The sequence below is a fragment of the Hemiscyllium ocellatum genome, chromosome 18, assembly GCF_020745735.1.
Source record: "Hemiscyllium ocellatum isolate sHemOce1 chromosome 18, sHemOce1.pat.X.cur, whole genome shotgun sequence".
In the NCBI taxonomy this organism is placed as follows: Eukaryota; Metazoa; Chordata; class Chondrichthyes; order Orectolobiformes; family Hemiscylliidae; genus Hemiscyllium; species Hemiscyllium ocellatum.
In genome coordinates this window covers 43,588,156-43,608,621 of record NC_083418.1, presented here as the reverse complement: position 1 = coordinate 43,608,621, position 20,466 = coordinate 43,588,156, and the positions used below count along the sequence as shown (strand labels likewise).

The following is a 20,466-nucleotide window of genomic DNA, read 5'->3' as shown; positions in this document are numbered from 1 at the left end:
ATACATAGTCAGAAGCCTGAACAGATGGTACTAATGTCCTGTGATGTATTTCAAAGTGATATCTGTATTAGGGTCAGGTTGTACAGAGGCTGGTACCCATGCACCCAAAGGGACTTTGTGGGTATAGGCTGGGACTTAAAAGGCTCAGAGCTGTGGGGCATCTCCTTGACCTGACCAGCTGGGGGTGTCCAACCCTCTGGCAGACAGGTGGTGATCCTGCACGACACTTGTGAAGTGGCTTGAGATAATAGTCTCCGAGTGTCTCTTTGTTGCTTCTCTTTCCCTCAAGGGTTTGAGGCACCTCGATAGTTAAGCTCCCTTTCATGTATGCAGTGAATAGAAGCATTCACTGTTTAAGTGATAAATTGAAAACCCCCGTACATTCCTTGCTGCCACACAATCTAGGGAGCCAATTACTTGCACACCAAAGCCAGGATATCAAACAGAACCTGGCCAAACTGTCCTCTCCTTTGCTCCAGTCTGAGTATGATCTCCGTCAGACGTTCATCCACCAGTCTTGGCATCTGTTAACTCACTAATGACCAAGGTCAGAGTTTAGTCATGTGTAATGGGATCAGCAATGGCCTCTTCTCCAGCAGACCTCTAAACTTCAGAGGCCTCAGCCTTTTCTTTTTCCTGTAGGTTTAGAGCCATATCAGTGCTGTGCTCACCACAACGTGAGCCTAGGCCTACTCCAGATTGATTACCCACTGAGGCGAATGTCTCTGTGGTGGTGGAGGAAGGCTTTAAGGATGCACCCTTTGAGACTCATGACTATTTATCTTCATAGGTGTTCAGGAGAATTTGTTGGTGATAGGCCTGGGGGCTGAAGTTTTTTTTTTAGCCTGTCTTGGGGCAAGGATCTGGAGACTGCATAGAAAAGCAAATGTCTGTGTTGTGAGCCACCACCTTTAACCAAGGTTTCACTTTAATGTTGGTACTGGGTGGGGAGCTGGCAGTTGCAGTTTGGAGACCTCCTCACCAGATGGCTATAGTTACCCAATGCCTCCTTCAACACAGACACATTCTCCTTAGCCTTGTAAGAGCTCAGTAGCCTGCTCCTTAAAGTGGGGCAGGAGCCATATGTTAAGGAAATTCTCACACTTGTGCACGTTTATCTCCTCCAGGAGGAGGAAAGCACTAACACACATTAGCACCTGTACTTTGCCTGTGATTCATTACTAAGGAGAATGTGACAGGTAGAAAGTTGATTGTTAAAGGGATCTGAATGATGTATGGTGCAGTGTCATAAAAGAATTAGGTAATGTCATCATAGTCCTTGCAAAACTCGAGAGGGAGAGAGAGGGAGAGAGAGAGGGAGAGGTGGGCAAGTGAGAGAGGGAGGGAGAGGTGGGCAAGAGAGAGAGAGAGGGAGAGGTGGGCAAGAGAGAGAGAAAGAGAGAGAGAGAGAGAGAGGGAGAGGTGGAGAGAGATATATGACTGATGGTGTTAACCTGAGGATCACCATGCCTCAGGCGAGAAGCAAGGTGGAGTAGGTGTGATGTTCATGGCAACCTCAGGCAACACAGGAATTGAACCTATCTTGTTGGTGTTTCTGCGTCACAAACCAGCTATCCTGCCAACTGAGCTAAATGATTCCCCCCAAATAAATTACTGCTAATGGAGACCAATAAATCAGTATATTTGAGGTAGTTGATATGTTCATCCTAAAGCCATCTTTTGTGGTTGTGACCTCATCATTTCAAGTCTTTGGTGACAAGTTATATGTGTACATTCTCCTAGATGTGAAGGAAGGTCAATGAGTTGATAGTTTGTGAGCTGCTGAGTGTTATAATTCTTTCTATGTTTTAAATGTGAATCCTTGCAGGTGAGTGGGACAGTGGCACCATGGTGCCAGAAGTACTACACAGGAGGCTACAATAAGACATCTGACAGTGATGCTTAGCATCCAACCTTGTATATGACAGTCCTGAGCTGGAGAACTTCACAATGCTAACTAACCCTCATAAGGGCACAAAGCATTGAGGAGAAAGGGCAGTGCATACCCTGCAACAGATCATTCAATCTGTCGTGACACGGGGGCCAGGTTCTTTTGAGTTACACACTATGATGAACGCTGTAGCCACTTCTGTCCAATGACCTTCATCAGTCAGGACAATCTCCTGTCATCATCCACAGGGAAACAATCTTTTCTTCTCTCCTAGACAGCCTTCAGAGAACTTCTAGGAAGCTGGTGCTAAAGTGTGCCATTGTTTTGTGCCTGGTCTCTGTCATTTTCAAGAGTGGGTGGAGATGCTGAGCAGAGATGAACTGGTGCTCCTGGGTGAACTTGCTATCTGGGTACATTTTGCATATGGCACCTAGATGTTAGAGCATCGAAGATCCTAGCAGGGAACAGAATCTCTTGCCCAAGTGACCATAAAATTTGGAATTTCACACATCCACATGTACATAATGACCTGAGAAAGTAATCATATGAGAAGACCAACCTACCCCCAAGCAGAAATCCTTCCCACTTTTAGTTTCCAAAAACAAAAATAAGATTCTGCCACTGCTTTAACATAGAGAAATACAGTAAGACATTTGGATGAATGTTTTATGTCTTTCAAATAAAAGTTCTGTTCGACAGAACTTACAGAGGAAATTTATTTCCTTAAACGGGGAAACCTCTTTGTGCACCTACCTCTTCTACTGGGAGTTCCTTTAGCTTGGAGAGTGAACTGGACAGCAGTCCCACCAGGAAGGGCGTTGGACAACAGACAATGTCGATCATGGAGGATGGAAGTACTGGTATGAAGGTGTGCTGCCAGGAGAATGGGTAGAGCAGAGCCACCACAGCATGGGCACAGCTGGACAAAGTGCTGTGTAAACATAACACAACCAACCAATAATTAATTCCACTGTTCAATGTTGTTAATTGTGCTCCTAAAATATTGTCTGAGTTACTCACAAAATTTAGTTAATCTTGAGCTAGCTCTATTTTACATTTTGGAGAAAAGTATTTGAGGAGTTAAAAATACCAAAACATCCAGGGGTTTACGTGATGTGTCAGATAAAAGAGTACACCATATGCTTCTCATTAGCCATTTCAACCTTAAGACGTATTGCATAGTGAAACACAGAAAATACGAGCAGGAGTCAAATGGGAGGTATGGAGTCCTCGTATCTTCATGGGGTTCTACTGGGTGCATCAAACATGATGTCCCTTTCAAAAATCCATGTTGATTTTGCATAATTCTGTTGGTGATTTCTGTGTATCCTGCATTCATATCCTTTATAACAGACTCCAGCCATTTGCCCGACTACTGATGTTCGGCTAGCCAGTCTGTAATTCTGTTTCTTCCTTTAATGGTGGGGTCACATTTTCCAGACTTCAATCTACTGACTGTTCCAAAATCTACAGAAATTTGACAGATGACAACCAATGCATCCACTATTTCCATGACACCTCCTAGGATATCGATTATCAGAGCCTAGAGTGTTGTTATCAGCTTTCAATCCTATTAATTTCCCCAATGCTTTTTAAACTGATACTAATTTCCTTCAGTTCCTCTTTCCCAACAGATCCTTGCTTCTCTAACACTTTTGAGAAGTTATTTGTGTGTTCTTGTGTAAGGAAAGAAATAAAGAACTTGTTTAATTCCTCTGCTATTTCCTTGTTCTTCACTGTCAAATCTCCCATTTCTGACTGCAAAGGACCTATATTTGTCTTATCTTTTTTTATACAGTTAGAAGCTCTTACAGTCCACACAGTCAAACACCATGCTTTGTCTTTAAGTTGTATACATGGGTGAAGTCTGGTGGTCATGTAAGGCTTATGTTTTCTTTTTGGCTGGTTCATGGATACATTTTTTTCTGGTAGCAAACATAATGAGTATAATAAAATGAGCATCCAAAATAAAATCATGTAATCTTAACTAAATTCGATTGTTGTATCGGGAGGTTGGAACTGAAGTAAGATTAGCTTTACTTGGCTGATTGCTTTCTCGCTGCAGAAAATTGGTAAATTTAATTTGCAACCACGTAGAGATGTCTTCTTGTAGGACCAGGACTGACCACATTCTAATAAGCCATGAACCAATTGTCAGATTGCAGCAATAGAAACACACAATATTTGATTCTTTTTCTGACTTTACAAAAATGAACTTCTTTCTTATAATTTGAATCTGGATTTAAATTCCCATCATAATTGGCACGGATTTGCACAATGCTGCCTATTGTTTTTGCCTAATCAGATATTGCCACTGATGCCGCCAGTTGGCATTTTAAGCAAATAAAATTATAAATAGACTCAATCATATCCAACACATTGAACAGTAAACCATTTTCATTACCAAAAGAATGACTCAGCAGCTAGGCAGTTATACAAGAGCCTGATATTTGAGCTGAACGTTAAATACCCAGATTTGATCAGTAAGGATTCTTCAATGGCTCAGCTTCACAAATGCCTTATTATGTAGCAATGAAATCAGTAAAGTTAGCCACAAGGATTCTCTTCAAAACACACGTCGGTTGAGCAATTTGAAGCTTGGATAAACAAGGGATGGTAATGATACAATCTGCTAAATGCCACAAGTTGGAAATTGTTAGCCTCATTGCCAATGAATGTTATAAAATTAGTATCAAAGTTTGTAAGCTGAATACTGCTCGAGAATGAGTGAAGAAAAATATACTGGAGCAAACAGAAACATTTAAAAGAATAGTATTTTTTTCAGTATACTTAATTAAAATAAAATCAAGGAAAATAACTACGTTCTAACTGACTTAACGAGCACTCCTGGAATAACAAAAACTATTCGGGTGGTCCAGATGTTTAAAATTCTAGGAATCTGAAAGCACTTTACTTCAATTAATGAAGACATTTTGACAGCCTTGTTTTATTCAGTTCATGAAGAATTCCAGTTCTTCAGACAAGTTATACCTGATTTGAAACATTAATTTGATTTCTCCCTCGACAGATACTGCCAGACCTGTTGAGATTCTGCAGCATTCTCTGGGTGTTATTTCAGATATCCAGCATTTGCAGTAGCTTGTTTCTATTCAAGGGCTTAGTTTAAAACTGGTGAAAGGAAAAGTTAGGATGGAATTTGGGAAGAACATTTTCATGCAAACAACTGGATAGGATGCTGAGTGCAAACTCATTGACTCAATCTCAGATTATGGACGTGATTTGCTCAGCATCTACAGTAATCTCCGACATGATTTGTAAAATTTGATGGGCCACACTGCCTCCCCCACCTAGACGTCCCAGCTGTGATTTATACAACCATCACCTGTAAATGACATAGAGTGTGTGCGCCCAGAGAAAACGCCAATGTCATTGCATAGGGATGAAAAGGAGCAGCAGGTCCTGCAAAAACGACACTGCAGGAAGTGTGTGTTAAGTCTTCAAGTTTTTTCACAATTTTTAAAATAAAAACCAATGCATAAAATGGACAAACAAGAGACTGGTTTCCCCACTCCTGATGTAGGCCTCTCTTCACTCACGGCGCAGGTTTTTGTCCCTGCTCCAGCCAGAGCCCCAGCCTCCACTTTGGCTCCACAGTTCCCTCAACAGTGGCACACAGATTGATAATTATGTCACTAAACGTGGAACATGCTAATGTGATTGGCACATGTAGATGCTTCCTACAGCCTGTCCTGTTGTGACCATTTTATGTCATGTCGTCATGCAATTGCACGCTGACCATTGTGGCATTATGCATAATCACTTTCGGTATTCTCATGTGGTCTTGAAAGTTGACTGCACCTTCAGTGCTCTGCTAAGCCACTAGGTGGCAACATATAATAATTTCCTTTAGTGGCATTATAGTTGATCGTCTTGTGGTAATGTATAAATTTCTAATTAGCATATACCTATGGATCTTGATGAAATTTTAAAAAATTAAATATTCAAATCACATAATAAATGATTTGGAAAAACACACATTCCTGTTGTATTAACTTTAGGAATCAAACAAAACTGTTTTAATTATTTGGTAAGGAATTGCTTTCTGTAGGTTATCTGCAAGTAACAGAATCCTACGCAACTGATGTCAGAGCACCTAGTATAGAAATAACTAATTTAGGGTCTTAAGGGGTGAAATATGTAAATGTTGATGACACACAGTTTGAACCCATTATATTGAACTCAATCACCTCAGTGCTGTTTTGTTATACAGCTCAAGTCAAGCTAAGAATAAGTTAAAATTTCATTCAACCAATCATTGTGAAGGGCTAAGTAGTGGCTATTGAGTCCATTCATCTCCCCAGACTATGAGTGAGACAATGCCAGATTTTTCCTTGTCTCTGAACAAGCTTCCCATCCAGGATCCTATCACCAAAACTATTTCCAACTCTGAAATAACCCTTCGCTTTACCCCACCACTGTTTTGCGTTTGCCTGGGGAAAAAACAATAATTATTATAAATTAGAAAAACTGTTGTGATGTCTAGTTGATGTCATAAAGAGCTATATAAATGCAGGTTCTTTCTTTTTGAGGCTATTTTGTATGTGTTCTTCTTGCGAGAGTTACAAATTTCTTCATAATTTAGTCTTCTGCATTCTGTTATGCAGAAAGTTCTATTTGCCAATCATCTTCTCCACAGTGACATTTATTGGCTCATTTATTCCATGGCAATTGAATTTAAAATGTTCATGCCGGTATCCTAATATCTTTGTGAGTACACTGCACTCAACCCACCTCTGCTATTCTCCAGTCCTCTTAATTCTGTTTTCTTGGTTTCTCTTCTCCTGAAGACTGGTGGCAAAATCTTCAATCAACTCAAACTACCTGCCCAAACTCATTTGCTTTTTTTTCTCCACTTTTCAATCAGAAATCTGCTCATTCTTAGTAACTACTGGCCTTCAGAGTTTCATTTGTAAAGTTAGTACAATGTAGTCAGATTTGAAATTCTGGTGGTGATTCAATGCAATTAATGTAATACCATTGACTGACACTCTTTAACCAAAGCTTGGTTAACCACACATAGTGGACAGTCATTTGGTATTGAAGTTGTTGAATATTGCCAAAAAAGTAACTTTTTTGAGGTTTTTTCACTTTGTACTCATCAGGACAATTCACAAGAATACAAATGTAAAAGTAAAACTTTATATGTCAGGAGACTACTGATTGGTTAGCAAATTCACTGGTTGATACAGGCATTGCCCCTAATATTGTTTTCCCCTTATTTTGGCATTCTTGTGAATTGCCCTGATGAATACAAGATGAAAAGCTTCAATAAAATGTTTTTTTCCCAAAGGTATACTTACATAAAACTTTTCATTACATCTATAAAGCAGAGTTAATAATTTTATGATAATCTCTTTCTTGAAACAAAACTCCAGCATGTGATACTCTGTCACAATGCCAACAACTTGCATTTATGTAGCATTTCCAAAAAGATTGAGTGATGCAATACAAAAGTTGCAATACAAATGTTGTGACATATAATGTGATTTGTTGCATCTGTGATGTGTTATTGCACAATGCTCTAGTTTATGCTTTATGATCAGTTATCTTCTGAAGTAAAAAATGAGGTCTGCAGATGCTGGAGATCACAGCTGAAAATGTGTTGCTGGTCAAAGCACAGCAGGCCAGGCAGCATCTCAGGAATAGGGAGATGCTGCCTGGCCTGCTGTGCTTTGACCAGCAACACATTTTCAGCTATCTTCTGAAGTAATTTGCATACTCATATTGTAGATTCTATAGCTACAGTGGTATTAGAGGCCTTACAAAGTACATCGGGATATCTTGTTATGGCAAACTGCTAGAAATCAGGCCCCTCTAATCCCAGACTCCTCTCAAATTTAAAGACTTATATGAGTATGCAAACTTCTCCAATTTACCCATCTTTCAGACCCAGAATCACAGGAAGCATGGAGCAGGTTTCTGTACTTAACAAGATTCATTTTTTATTATACAGCATCACACACAAAAAAAAACTTATGAACCATCGACATATAACTTTCCTAGTTAAAACTCTTACCCTCTTATAAACTCCCTACGCACATAAACACACACAGACACACAAAAATGGTTAGATGGACAGAGAGAAGTACTTGGAAAGCAGTTCAATTGTCCCTGTTCACAGGGTTTGATGAGATGATTCTTTTGGTTTGTCAGGATATGCTGCACCTTGATCCTCCTTTTGCAGATATTTTTATTTGCCTGCAGACACACAAGATGGTGGGTTCACGCAAACTCTCTGGTTTAAGAGCAAGGCTTACAGCAACTACTGTGGGGAAAAAAGTAAACTGACTTTCTTTAGGTTTAAGGTTTTATTTTACAGAAGACAAAAGATATAGGTCCTGCACTTACAGAGATCTGGTGGCTTCTTTCCAAATATTCCCACATCCCCAAGCTGTTCAGCAACCTAGGAGCCAGTCACATACTTATATTGGCAGACAGGAGGCCTTTGTTATTGATAACTGATCCAGTACGTACAGACCGGGTGCTGGCAGGTGGGACTAGATTGGGTTGGGATATCTGGTCAGCGTGGACGGGTTGGACTGAAGGGTCTGTTTCCATGCTGTACATCACTATGACTCGATGACCAATGAGTTATTTGCTGCCAGACAAAACTCCATTCATACACACCCCTTGGCTCTAATTCATCTGTATACCTTCCCTCCACTGCTTGAACACACAGTAGTAGAAACAACACTTAATATAAGTGACAGATTACTTGTTTAAAAAAAGTGCAGCAATCCTTTAACAATTTTTCATTTTTCAGACAACAACTTTCTAGTTTCAGTCTACAATTAAAATGCAGTAAAATAAAAAGACATGGCCGTCACAATAAGCAGTTATGAAGGAATGTGGGGAAAATAAATCAGTCAAGGGTTTTCTGTGTCCGAGGACTGTTCTGTGCACCAGGTTCAAAACTGATTCTCAAAAGGCATTGAAATAGGGCAAGTCTTGGCTCTGCTATGATGTCTCTATTGTTGACTAGGTTAACACCACTTATTACTTACATGTGAATAAAAATGGTCCCGTGGGTGCAACATTGACAGATCACTGTACTCTCTATAACTATTCCTGAACATAGCACAATGCCAAAGGAAAAACGTGGGGCAGAAACATTAAGACTTTAGGCCTGCCAACTGCAGTCTTAGAAAAAATGCATTCAAGGACAACAAAATTGGCAGAGTTGCAGATAGTGAAGAGGATTGTCAAAATATAGAAAGGATATAGATAGATTGTGCATTTGGACAGAGAAATGGCATGATGCATTTAATATGGACAAATGTGAGGTGATGCATTTTGGAAGATCAAATTCAGGTGCAAATTATACAATAATTGGAAGAACACTTACGGAGTATTGATGTATAGAGGGATCTGGGTGTACAGGTCCACAGATCCCTGGAAGTGAGTATAAATAAGCATAAGGAATCAGCACAGGCTTGGTGGGCCGAAGGGCCTGTTCTTGTGCTGTTTTGTACTGTATTGTACAATTCAAAGTAGATTTCAGCAATTTCTTATAAAACTCAAATCTTTCTTATGGGCAGTTTTATTACAATCCACAGATTATAACTCTCCTCCCATCCTTTGATAACATGCATCATCTTTACTGCAAGATGGAACGAAAAGGCATTCATTCAGTCAAGGTCATTTTTTGAATCAAACATTTAATTAATCTTCAATGTTTTGTGTTCACCACATGTTATTTAATCATTTACATTCAGTGTTAGTAGTCAACACTACTAAATGGATTCGGGAAGAACTGACACAGGTTAAGAGTTTTGCCATTGGAAATGACAAAACTCATAAACCTGCGACAGTTCTTAATGGATTTAATGTACACCCTGTCATGGTGGGAAACATGGCAGCCAGGTCCTGGCCTTGTGTCAGAGACCCCAAACCACCAACAAATGATCCTACCCTCACCCACATTTGGCCTGAGGGACCACAAAGATGTCGGGCCTTTGCTGCTGCTCCCACTGGCAGAGGTGGCAATGGCTAGTTGCTGAATTTGGATGATGGACAGCTCTCTGGGGATGGGACTTTCTCCACAGGGAATGTCAATTGTGTGGAATCGCCCATCAGTGATCACTGAAGGGCACTTGGTTCTGTAAGGCCTGCTCCATGGAAATATCCGGGGTTCTGACAATGTTGCATCATGCATCAAGTGCAATGCATTATGCAATTCTGAATTTTTATTTCATATTAAATAAATACCTTCAATAAAAAATCATGTTCATTCCACCAGGATTAACTAATTTGTTGTAAATTCTGGAAATTATACATTTATCTTGGTTATAAATTCCCTAAAGTTTACAAATCAGTTTTGCACATTAACATAGTAAGAGCTGAGGGGTTGACATTAACAAACCGTAATTCAGTACAGGAAAGGTTATCTGAACTGCAATATAGAAAAGATGCACAGAGTATGTGTCATTCAGCTCAAAAAAAGATTGCTGTTGTGTACAAATTTACCTCATAGTCAGAGGGATCTGCTACTTCATATATTTTTCTTTATTTACTTATGGGACAATGGCTGAACAGTGTTTATTTCCTATCCCTAGATGCTTTTGAGAAGGTGGTGGTGAACTGCTTTCTTGAACTACAAACACACAATGCCTTTAAGAGCAAATTCCAGGAACTTAACCCAGCAACAGTGAAGCAATATATTTTCAAGTCAGAATAGTAAATGGAGCTTGGAAGGGAACTTTCAGGTAGTGTTCCCACGCATCTAGTGCTCTTAACCTTGTAGATGGAAGTGGTCATGGGTTTAGGAGGTGCTCTCTAAGGATCTTTGGTGAATTTTTGCAATGCACCTTGTGGACAGTACAACTGCTGGTTGTAAAGGGAGTTGATGCTTATGGATATGGTGCCAATCAAGTGGACTGCTTTGTCCTAGGTGGTGTCAAGCTACTTGAGTGCCGTTGAAGCTGCAATCATTCGAACAAGTGGGGAGTATTCCATCATACTCCTGACTTGTGCTTTGTAGATGGAGGACAGACATTGGGAGTCAGGTGGCAGTCACTTGCCACAGTACTCCTAGCCTCTGACCTGATCCTGTAGCGACAGGGCTTATGTGGCAAGTTCAGTTGAGTTTCTGGTCCCCAAGATGTTGATATTGGGGGAATTCAGTTATAGAAACACCAGTGAATGTCAAGGAATGGCGATTAGATTGTCTCTGACGGGAGACTGTCATTGCTTGACATGTGTGTGAAGTGAATGTTACTTGTCATCTAGATAATGGGCTACGGGGAGAGTGCTGGTAAGTGGAGTTGAAATGCCTATCAGCCATGAATGGCGGAGTGGACTCGATGGGCTGAATGGCCTTACTTCCACTTCTATGTCTTATGGTCTTATAATTCTGTTGCGTTTGAACATGGATTGCATCAGTACATAAGGAGCTGTGAATGTTGCTGAACATTGTGCAATCTTTGGCAAACATCCCCAATTCTAACTTTTTGATGGAAGGAAAACCATTGGTGAAGTAGCTGAAGATGGTTGTGCCTGGGACACTATACGGAGGATCTCCTGAAGAGATGCCCTGGAGTTGAGATGACCAACCTACAACAAAACAACCATCTTCCTACATGCCAAACATCACTAACCAGTAGACAGTTTGCCCCAATTCCCATTGATTCCAGTTTTGGTAGTGTTCCTTGATGCCACACTCAGGCAAATACAACCATTGGCTTTCTGAGTAGGATTAACAAATTACTGTGGGCAATTCTGTTTACTTTTCAAATGTTAATAAAATATATTTCAAGCCATTCCTACTGAGCACATGATAAATAACCGTCAATAGAATTTTAGAATTGGGATTAATGTGCTCATCACTGAGGATGCTGTGTAGCCAAAGTGCAGTAAAAAGGCTATAGGCATACAGATGCAGTGGAAGGATTGGGATTTTACACTCTCCTTGATGAACTGTATTTCTTCTCTACCATTCACTATTGTTATTGACTCTCACATTTAGCAAGGGGAAGCATGACACGGCTAGCTTATTGCCTATGAATTTTAGAAATCCACAGCTTTGTAGAATTTAAAAGCTGAAGGCTTTTGACAGAGAATATTGTTTTGAGTCCAATGATCCTTCTGAAGATTTATTAGATTATAAATTTTAACATCGTTTCCACAGATGCTGCTAGACTGCTGGAGTTTCTCCAGGATACAATCATAAGATCCCTACAGTGCAGAGAAAGGCCAATCAGCCTATTAAGTCTCACTCACTCTCTGAAGGGCATTCAACCATACCCAGACCACCCAGAACCCTGCATTTACCATGGCTATGCAACTAAACCTGCACAGCTTTGAACACCATAGATGATTTAGCAAGGTCAATCCATCTGACCTGCACATCTTTAGATTGTGGGAGGAGACCCATGCAGACACAGGAGAAAGTGCAAACTCTACACAGTCACCCAAGACTGGAATCAAATTTGGGTCCTGGTGCTGTGAGGCAGCAGTGCTAACCACTGAGCTGCAGGGCCTGTCACAGTATCTGCACAATTTTGCTTTTATTTCATTTTTTTTTTCTTTTGTGTGTTGACTTAGAATGGGAGCAAACAAAGCTTCAGATACTGAAACTCTCTTTACATTTTTTACAAGAGTTTCCTGTTTTGTACAATTGTTACGGTATGACATTTTTTGTCAGACAATTGTTTTTCTATATTTCAGAAATATTTTGGGTAGGTTAGGATGCCATTACTCTACCATGAATATGTTAAGGAATTCAAACATAATCTTCCTAGTTGAGGTTGGACAAGCCAAAAGGAGATACACAGAGGGATCATTAGGACCCAGACAAGATAGGAGACCTTCACATGTGTAGCTGCCGACCTGCAGGATGCCCCAACACTCAGGCATTGATTATTTTGGGTCATTTGATCTTCCTCTATTTCCCCCAGTTTCCTTTCTAGAACAAGTGGGAGATAAATGAGACCAGAAAGAAAAATACCAGGAGTAGGTTTGGAGGAGCTGGGGTACGAGAAGGTGGTTGATAAACTTACATCTTTAATGTTGAATTTGAAAGAGCAAGAATGCCCTTTCCTAGCCCTGCATTTAGGGGAATGTACTTTTACCTAGTGCTTTATTGGACAACCTTCAGAAGGTCTTTAAAAGGCCACTTTCTCAGCTGCTTTCTATCTGCAAAAACTAACTCTAGCATGCTCAGCATACTATAACACAGCATGTTAAATGCCAGTTTTAGCATTGGACATTCTAAATAATATAGTATTTTGGCAAATACTTATCGCAGAATATGAGCCTATTGGACTCTTCAGCACAGATTTCACATTCCAGAAATGGATGCTGTTAATTTATTCTCTAGTCTATTGTGATGCTTTAAGCCCAATGACAATAATTGGTGTAGGTCCCAGAATGGGCTAGAGGCCAACTATTTCAAGCAGACCTTTGGGTCAATTTGAAAATCAGGCGAGCTCTCTTTGTCACAGAAGCCCAAAATCCGCAAAGAGATGCTTTGGTCTCTGCTTTGCAATCCAAGAGATACTTAACTTTAATTGTGAACCAAATATTTAGGAGTAGAGGGGGACAAATTTGTTAACCATAAAAGAATAATATCTCTGCTTGCTATTTTCCTAACTATAATCGTTTACAACATATATCTGCACATCAGTAATTTTATAATGCTATATTATTAATTGTTTGAAAAAAACATGTACAGTATTTGCTCCATACTTTACAAAGCTCACAAATTCAACTTCATAATCTTTCACGTATTCATTAAAACAAAATGCCTTACATGAAGTGTGCAAAGTTTGTTCTAAGATTCAAGATAAGCTGTGATCTTAAGAGTTCTAATTGTCTCTACTTAGTTTGCACCTTTCTCTGTAGTTGTTTTACTCGACATCAATATGATAATTGACTATTGATAGCAGATATTTAGCTTCTCTTGTGACGTATCAGTTTCAAACGAATGCACTGAAATATACTGGTGTCTTAGATGTGAAGACATGCACTTACTAGAATTTTTAAAATATATATCCTACTCCCATTAACTTACATCTAAGAATCCTTCCATAAATATGCTTCACGTAACTTTCAGGAATCTGGACCCCCTCTGTGAATGTTTTCATTCATGGTTTAAGGGTGGTGCTGGTTAGGCCAGCATTTAATGCCCATTGGGCAGTCAAGAGTCAACCACCTTGCTACAGGTCTGGAGTACGCCAGACCAGGTAAGGCTGGCAATTTCCTTTCCTAAAAGGCATTAATGAATCAGATGGGTTTTTTTCATCAATCGATAATACATTCATGGTCGTCATTCTATTCTTAATCCCAGAAGTTTATTGAATTCAAGTTCTACCGCTGTGGCAGCAGGATGCAAACCCATGTCTCCAGGCCATTGCCCAGCTCTCTGGATTAATAGTCCAGTGATAATACCACTCCGACATTGCCTCACCCCTGAATTCCAGTACAACTGCCAATCTATTTGGAGGTAGTATCAATCTAAAGGAATCCAATGCACTGAAAGTACTGAGGTCAAAATTACTACAGTTCTGAATTTATGTAAATGAAGGAAATTTGAATTTATATTATTCTGAATGGTGAGCAGAACAATATTAATCAGTAGTGGAGGATTACAGCAAAAGCTTCTGAGACCAATTCAAAATATCTCAGAAATCAAGGTGGAAAAACATGATTGCAATCCTAATACATCCAAATTGTGCCATTTCTGGTGAAAATTGACTGGAAATTCTACGCCAAAGTACAGACAAAAATCCAGCGTTTGGATGGTGTACAGTATCTCCCAATTGGTAAGAAGAGGACTAAATATGGGGACGTGCTTTTAGGCTGACTGATGAGCTGGAGATTTGTTAAAAAATTGTTTAAGCAGCATTTCTCATATGGATTTTTCTATTTCCCTGAGCAGATGTGTATGTAAATCTGCCACCTACTGCGGTCACGAGTGTAGTCTCAGGGCAGGCTGAGAGGCTGTACCAGTAAGCATCACTGACTGCCCTCAGTGTGGAACAGATAATATTTGCAAGGTATCTGAGATTGCTGTCACACTGTTGTATAAGGAAGTTAGTGGACCTCTGCATATATATGTGAGTACCATATGCGCATAACAGAAATAATACTGTCACAGGAAATGAAATTGAACTCACCACTTTGTTGTTTAAATAATGCTTCTGTTGCCCACACCACTCAGCCAGATCACTACAGTACATGCCCAAATTCTTCATGGCCTGTTGTGTATCCTACACAAACTCACCAACACGAAGATACAGACCTTGTCACCATTCGAGGACAGGAAGGATGGAGACAACCAATCCATTCCCTTTCTGGTCAGGCTGTGATTGGCTCAACCAACTGGGATACTGCTGAAGGCAGTCACATTTCAATCCCATTCAACAATAACTCTTGTCCCTCCCTCTCTTGCTGTTGTTCTGAATCCTCTCGATACTTCTAAACTAAAAACCAACACAAAATAAATTTTCCAAGTAAACTTATAAAGCAAACAGATATTTTACATACAAGAGTCAATTAATTACCTCTATACTTTACTGCTTCTTTCTTTGTGATTTTCCCTGCTGTACTAAGCTGTACCCAAGTCTAAGTGGCTTCTGTTTGTGTTGCAGAGGGTGAAGCAAGAGATGCATGTTTACACCACTTACAGCTTGCAAATGAGAAAAGGTTTAGGGATGAGTCGAATGTTGAACGTGACAGTAGGGGTTGGATATAAGCTTCACATTTTTGGCGGCTTCAGCCTTGTTTTTGGCTACAGGCCTAGTTATGGCCAATCCAATACAGCAGTCACCATGTCTTCATGCAGAGTTGAGGGGGAATGACATGCACCCATTAGGTGATACATCTTCTGGTAATGCATTGCATAGTCTTGAAAGAGAAAGGCAAGTATTAAAGTGGGTGTGGTACAAAATGCTAAGTGAAGTGATTGTTATTGTTGAAAAGTAGCCCCCGCTTGCAAGTTATGTGAGGTGATTTACAGAAGTGGTAAAGTGTGAGAGGCTGAGATTAACCATGTGAATGTTAGGTAGGAGATGTAATTAATAGAGATTTTTTTGTAGCTGAGTGCACCCCTTTAAACAACATGAAAGGCTACATGCAGTTTCCAGGGTGTGTCATTTGAAGATGCATTAACTGCCCTTGACCATTGTTATAGTCACTGAATCCTTTGGGATATTAATGCCAAGTCCTAAGGCTAGAATTCTTGCATGAATCACCACAATTATCAAGATCCTTGTCTTTTGAGTGTTTATCTGGAGGGCCTTGTAGCATCCTGCAAATAGATAACATATTTTATACTCACACCATTTCTCCCTGACCAAGACCTCTCGAACACTGCCAAAACACTATACATGCTCACACTCTCACACAATCACACAATCACACTCTCAAACAGATCCTCTCTCATACACATGTTTTCTCATACACCCTCTCACAGACATATACTCCATCACACTCTATTAACCACACACAATCTCACACGTGCACAAACAGACTCTCACACTCTTTCCCACATGCATGCGCGCGCGCACGCACACACACACACACGTCTATGAGATTAATTTGCATTTGCAGATCCATTCTATTTTGTTCAAAAAGCACACAGTCTGTGGGCAGTCAGTCAATGTGACATCTTATAAATTCCTACTTTGGAAATAGAACCAGTCTGACTCAAGGTTGGGATACAGACAGACTCTAAACTCACATCTTTAATGCATTGTCTGAGCTGAGATGTCACTTTTTTTTATACTGATTGCTTAATATTTTATCTCAGGTTGGTGACTTGCAAGATGATCTGGGATTTACATAATCAATTGAAACCTGCATCCTCAGTCTACGTGATTAAAGACATAACAGCAGTAGGTTTGTTCAATACCTTGCATAAGTTGTATGACACTTCGATCTTTTACTATAAATCCTGTGTCCTATGATACTACCCCACTAGCTACCTGACAAAGGAGCAGTGCTCTGAAAGCTTGTGCTTCCAAATCAACCTGGTGTTGTGTGAATTTTAACTTTGTACCCCCCAGTACAACACTGGCACGTCCACATCAGAAAATCTTGGACTCACTGTCTACTTTGCCATTCCATTCCTGTATGAAATTCTCCTTTACAATGTATTCCAGTACCATTTTTAATTAAAATGCATCTCACATTAAGAGGTGCAGGCAGAAGTGCAGGCTAACCAGAATCTTGATTGATTGATGGCACATGTACCGAATTGTAGTGAAAACAGTACAGGCAGGTCAGAGTAAGCAAGGACACACAGATCAAAAAGTTGGAGACAGAGGCATACAGGTTACATTGCACAGAGCGTGTACTATACAAGATCAACGTTAGCAAAGTCAGCATTATTTGAGGCTAGACAGTCAGTCTAATAACAGCCAGGAAAAAGATGTTCCTCAACTTGCTGATGCATGTGTTCAGGCTTCTGTATTTTCTGTCTGAGGAAGAGGTTGGAGGAGATCATTACTGGGATGCGATGGGTCATTGATGACATTGCCAGCCCTTGCACAGCAGTGAGCTGTGTAAATGAAGTCCACGGTTGGCTTCCATGTCTGGGCTGTGCACACCACCTTCTGTAGTTTCTTATGGTCCTGGGTAGAACAATTGCCAAACCAGGGCGGTATGCAGCCGGACAGTATGTTTTCAATGGTGCACCTGTAGAAGTTGGTGAGGGTCCTCAGGGACATGCCAAATTTCCTGAGCTGCCTGAGGAAGCAGAAGTGTTGTTGTACTGCTTGATCATTGCATCTATGTGGGATGTCCAGGACAGGTTGTCTGTTATCATCACTCCGAGGAACTTGATGCTCTCCACCCTCTCAACCTCAGTTTCATTGCTGTAGCTAGTTTGTTCTCTTCCTTTCTTTCTGAAGTCAATGATTAGTTCTTTAGTTTTGCTGACATTGAGAGGTTGTTCTCATTGCACAACGTCACCAAGCTCTCTATCTCCCTTCTGTATTTTGACTCGCCATTGTTAGATATCTATCCTACTACAGTGGTGTCATCAGCGAACTTGTAGATGATGTTTGTTTGGAATTTGGAAACACAGTCGTGCGTGTACAGGGAATACAGTGGGGTGGGGGGGCTGAGAACGCATCCTTGGGGGACTCCAGTGTTGTGAGTTATTGTGGAGTTGCCTATTTTCACTGATAGCGGTCTGTGGGTCAAAAAGCCGAGCATCCAGTTGCAGAGTCAAGACCAAGGTCATGGAATTTTGAACCTATATAGACTCTCACAATTTGGCAACCCCTCCTCAAGTACAACTCCTTATCAGTTCACTTGAAGCTGGCTGCACATTACAATGATTTAAATTAGTAGATCATATGAAGTTAGCAGACTGTCTGCATTAACAAGCATATGCTACTGCACAGCATGAGCCGTGCATTTATTTTTGGATTTGACTCAATTTTGTGGCATTTATTTTCAAAACCAGCTAATCCACTGCAATGGTTTGATTAGGTTTCCACCGTTTTTGCTTCTTGCATTTTTTTTTAAAGTTCCTCCTGTAACAGCAGCGGATTGCAGAGAAAAATGTTTTTCCTTTCAAAAGCACATATAATATTACGAATGTACAAACAGCACAGCACCATGACTGTAGTATGCATCATTGCCCTGAGAAAGTGCAATTGGATTTCAAACCATAAATGCTTCCAAAGTTCCTGCACAGTCCTGTCTCTGACACCTCTCCTTCTGTTTTCATACTGGTAACTTTTTGTGTAGATTATTTGTTCCTTTTTGTGCTTCATGGTTTTAGACAAGGAACTGGCCTTGGTTCAGCAATTTTGTTCCAAGAACCTTCTGGCTGGATGAGTTCAGACCAAGCTGACAATTCCATAATGCTCTGATACATATGTGCTCTGACTTGCAACTAGATAGCAGCAGTATTTTATAGCAATAAAGTTTACTTCTCACTGATGACACAATACAGCTGCACATCCGCAGGGCAAATGTTTAGAAGCCAGAGTTACTTACACACACACACACAACACATTTAAAATTACTTAAACTTTTTTAATATTTAGAAAGAGCCTTTTATTCTTTTAATAAAGTCAAATGCTAAAGGTAGTAAATGTGGTCATAAATATTACAAATATTGACCAGAAGAAACATTCCCATTTATATTTATAATTTTCAAGTTAGAAGGATATAGTTTCAAGTAAGGACTAGAGCACAAAAGGCTGACATTCATGTGCAACACTGAGGGAGTGTTGCACTGTCAGAATTGCAATCTTTCAGATGAGAAGTTAAACAGAGAGTCAATCTGACCCCTCACACAGATGCAAAGAAAATCCAACACCACTATATAAGAAATGTTGGGGAGTTGTAAGTGATAGTCAATACTTATCCTTCAGTTAATATTACAAAAAATAAATTATTTGACTATAATCACACTGATGTTAGTAGGAGATTGCTGTATGCAAACTAGCTGCTATAACACCTTTATTACAACAGCAATTGCATGTTGGTTGCAAAGTGCTTTAGGATATTCAGAGATTTTTCTTTTTCCTCCATATGTAACAGCAAGAAGAAATACAAAATCAAGTAGATTTCCTTGTCTAGTTGTCATGAATAAAATTTGATTTCATATTAATTATATGAAACTATGTCGAAAAACCAATAGAGGAAGAAAAACCAATGATGGGAAGAAAAATTGATGCAGTGAGTGATTTGGAACTTGACTGTACTACCTGACACTTGGATTATTTTGGAGTTTCTAAGAAAAATTGCACAATCCAAAGATGTGTGGGTCAGGTGAATTGGCCATGCTAAATTGCCCGTAGTGTTAGGTAAGGGGTAAATGTAGGGGTATGGGTAGTTTGTACTTCGGCGGGTCGGTGTGGGATTGTTGAGCCGAAGGGCCTATTTCCACACTAAGTAATTATGGGCGGCACGGTGGCACAGTGGTTAGCACTGCTGCCTCACTGCGCCAGAGACCCAGGTTCAGTTCCCGCCTCAGGCAACTGAATGTGTGGAGTTTGCACATTCTCCCCGTGTCTGTGTGGGTTTCATCCGGTTTCCTCCCACAGTCCAAAAATGTGCAGCTTAGGTGAATTGGCTATGCTAAATTGCCCGTAGTGTTAGATGCAGGGGTAAATGTACAGGAATGGATCTGGGTGGGTGCGCTTCGACGGGTCGGTGTGGAGTTGTTGGGCCGAAGGGCCTGTTTCCACACTGTAAGTAATCTAATCTAATCAAGTATGTGAAGACAGAATATTTGCATGCTGCAGAGAAAGTGTAAGGATGAATAATTCAATTGGGCCTATTTAACTAATAGATTTCTTTGTCATCATGCAAATACATTTTCTATATTCACTGCTAACTAGATGGTGGTTTCTTGTCCTTCGATGAACATTTGCATTGTTCTCTCATTAACTCTTTGCTTTGGTGATGTAATATATTTACAGCTCTGCCGTTTGAAGAAGTCACTGGTTATATAATTGACTGGTCAAAAGGTGATAATTTCAGCAGTAAAATAGCATTCAGGAATATCATTGAATGCCTTAGATAACTCAACCACTGAAAATAAAATATTCTCTGAATTCACTGGTTATTTATTTTAATAGAAAATGATGATC

General features: G+C 40.0%; 1 protein-coding gene across 6 annotated transcripts in view; it reads right to left on the bottom strand.

Annotated features, from left to right (window-relative positions):
- Nucleotides 1-20,466, bottom strand: part of dennd2b (DENN domain containing 2B) — a 457,469-nt gene that overhangs the window by 24,639 nt on the left and 412,364 nt on the right. For all 6 annotated transcript variants that reach the window (XM_060838921.1, XM_060838918.1, XM_060838922.1 and 3 more), the window contains one exon: nt 2,645-2,822. In XM_060838921.1, coding sequence (XP_060694904.1) covers nt 2,645-2,822 — 178 coding nt within the window. The remainder of the gene's footprint in view (nt 1-2,644; nt 2,823-20,466) is intronic.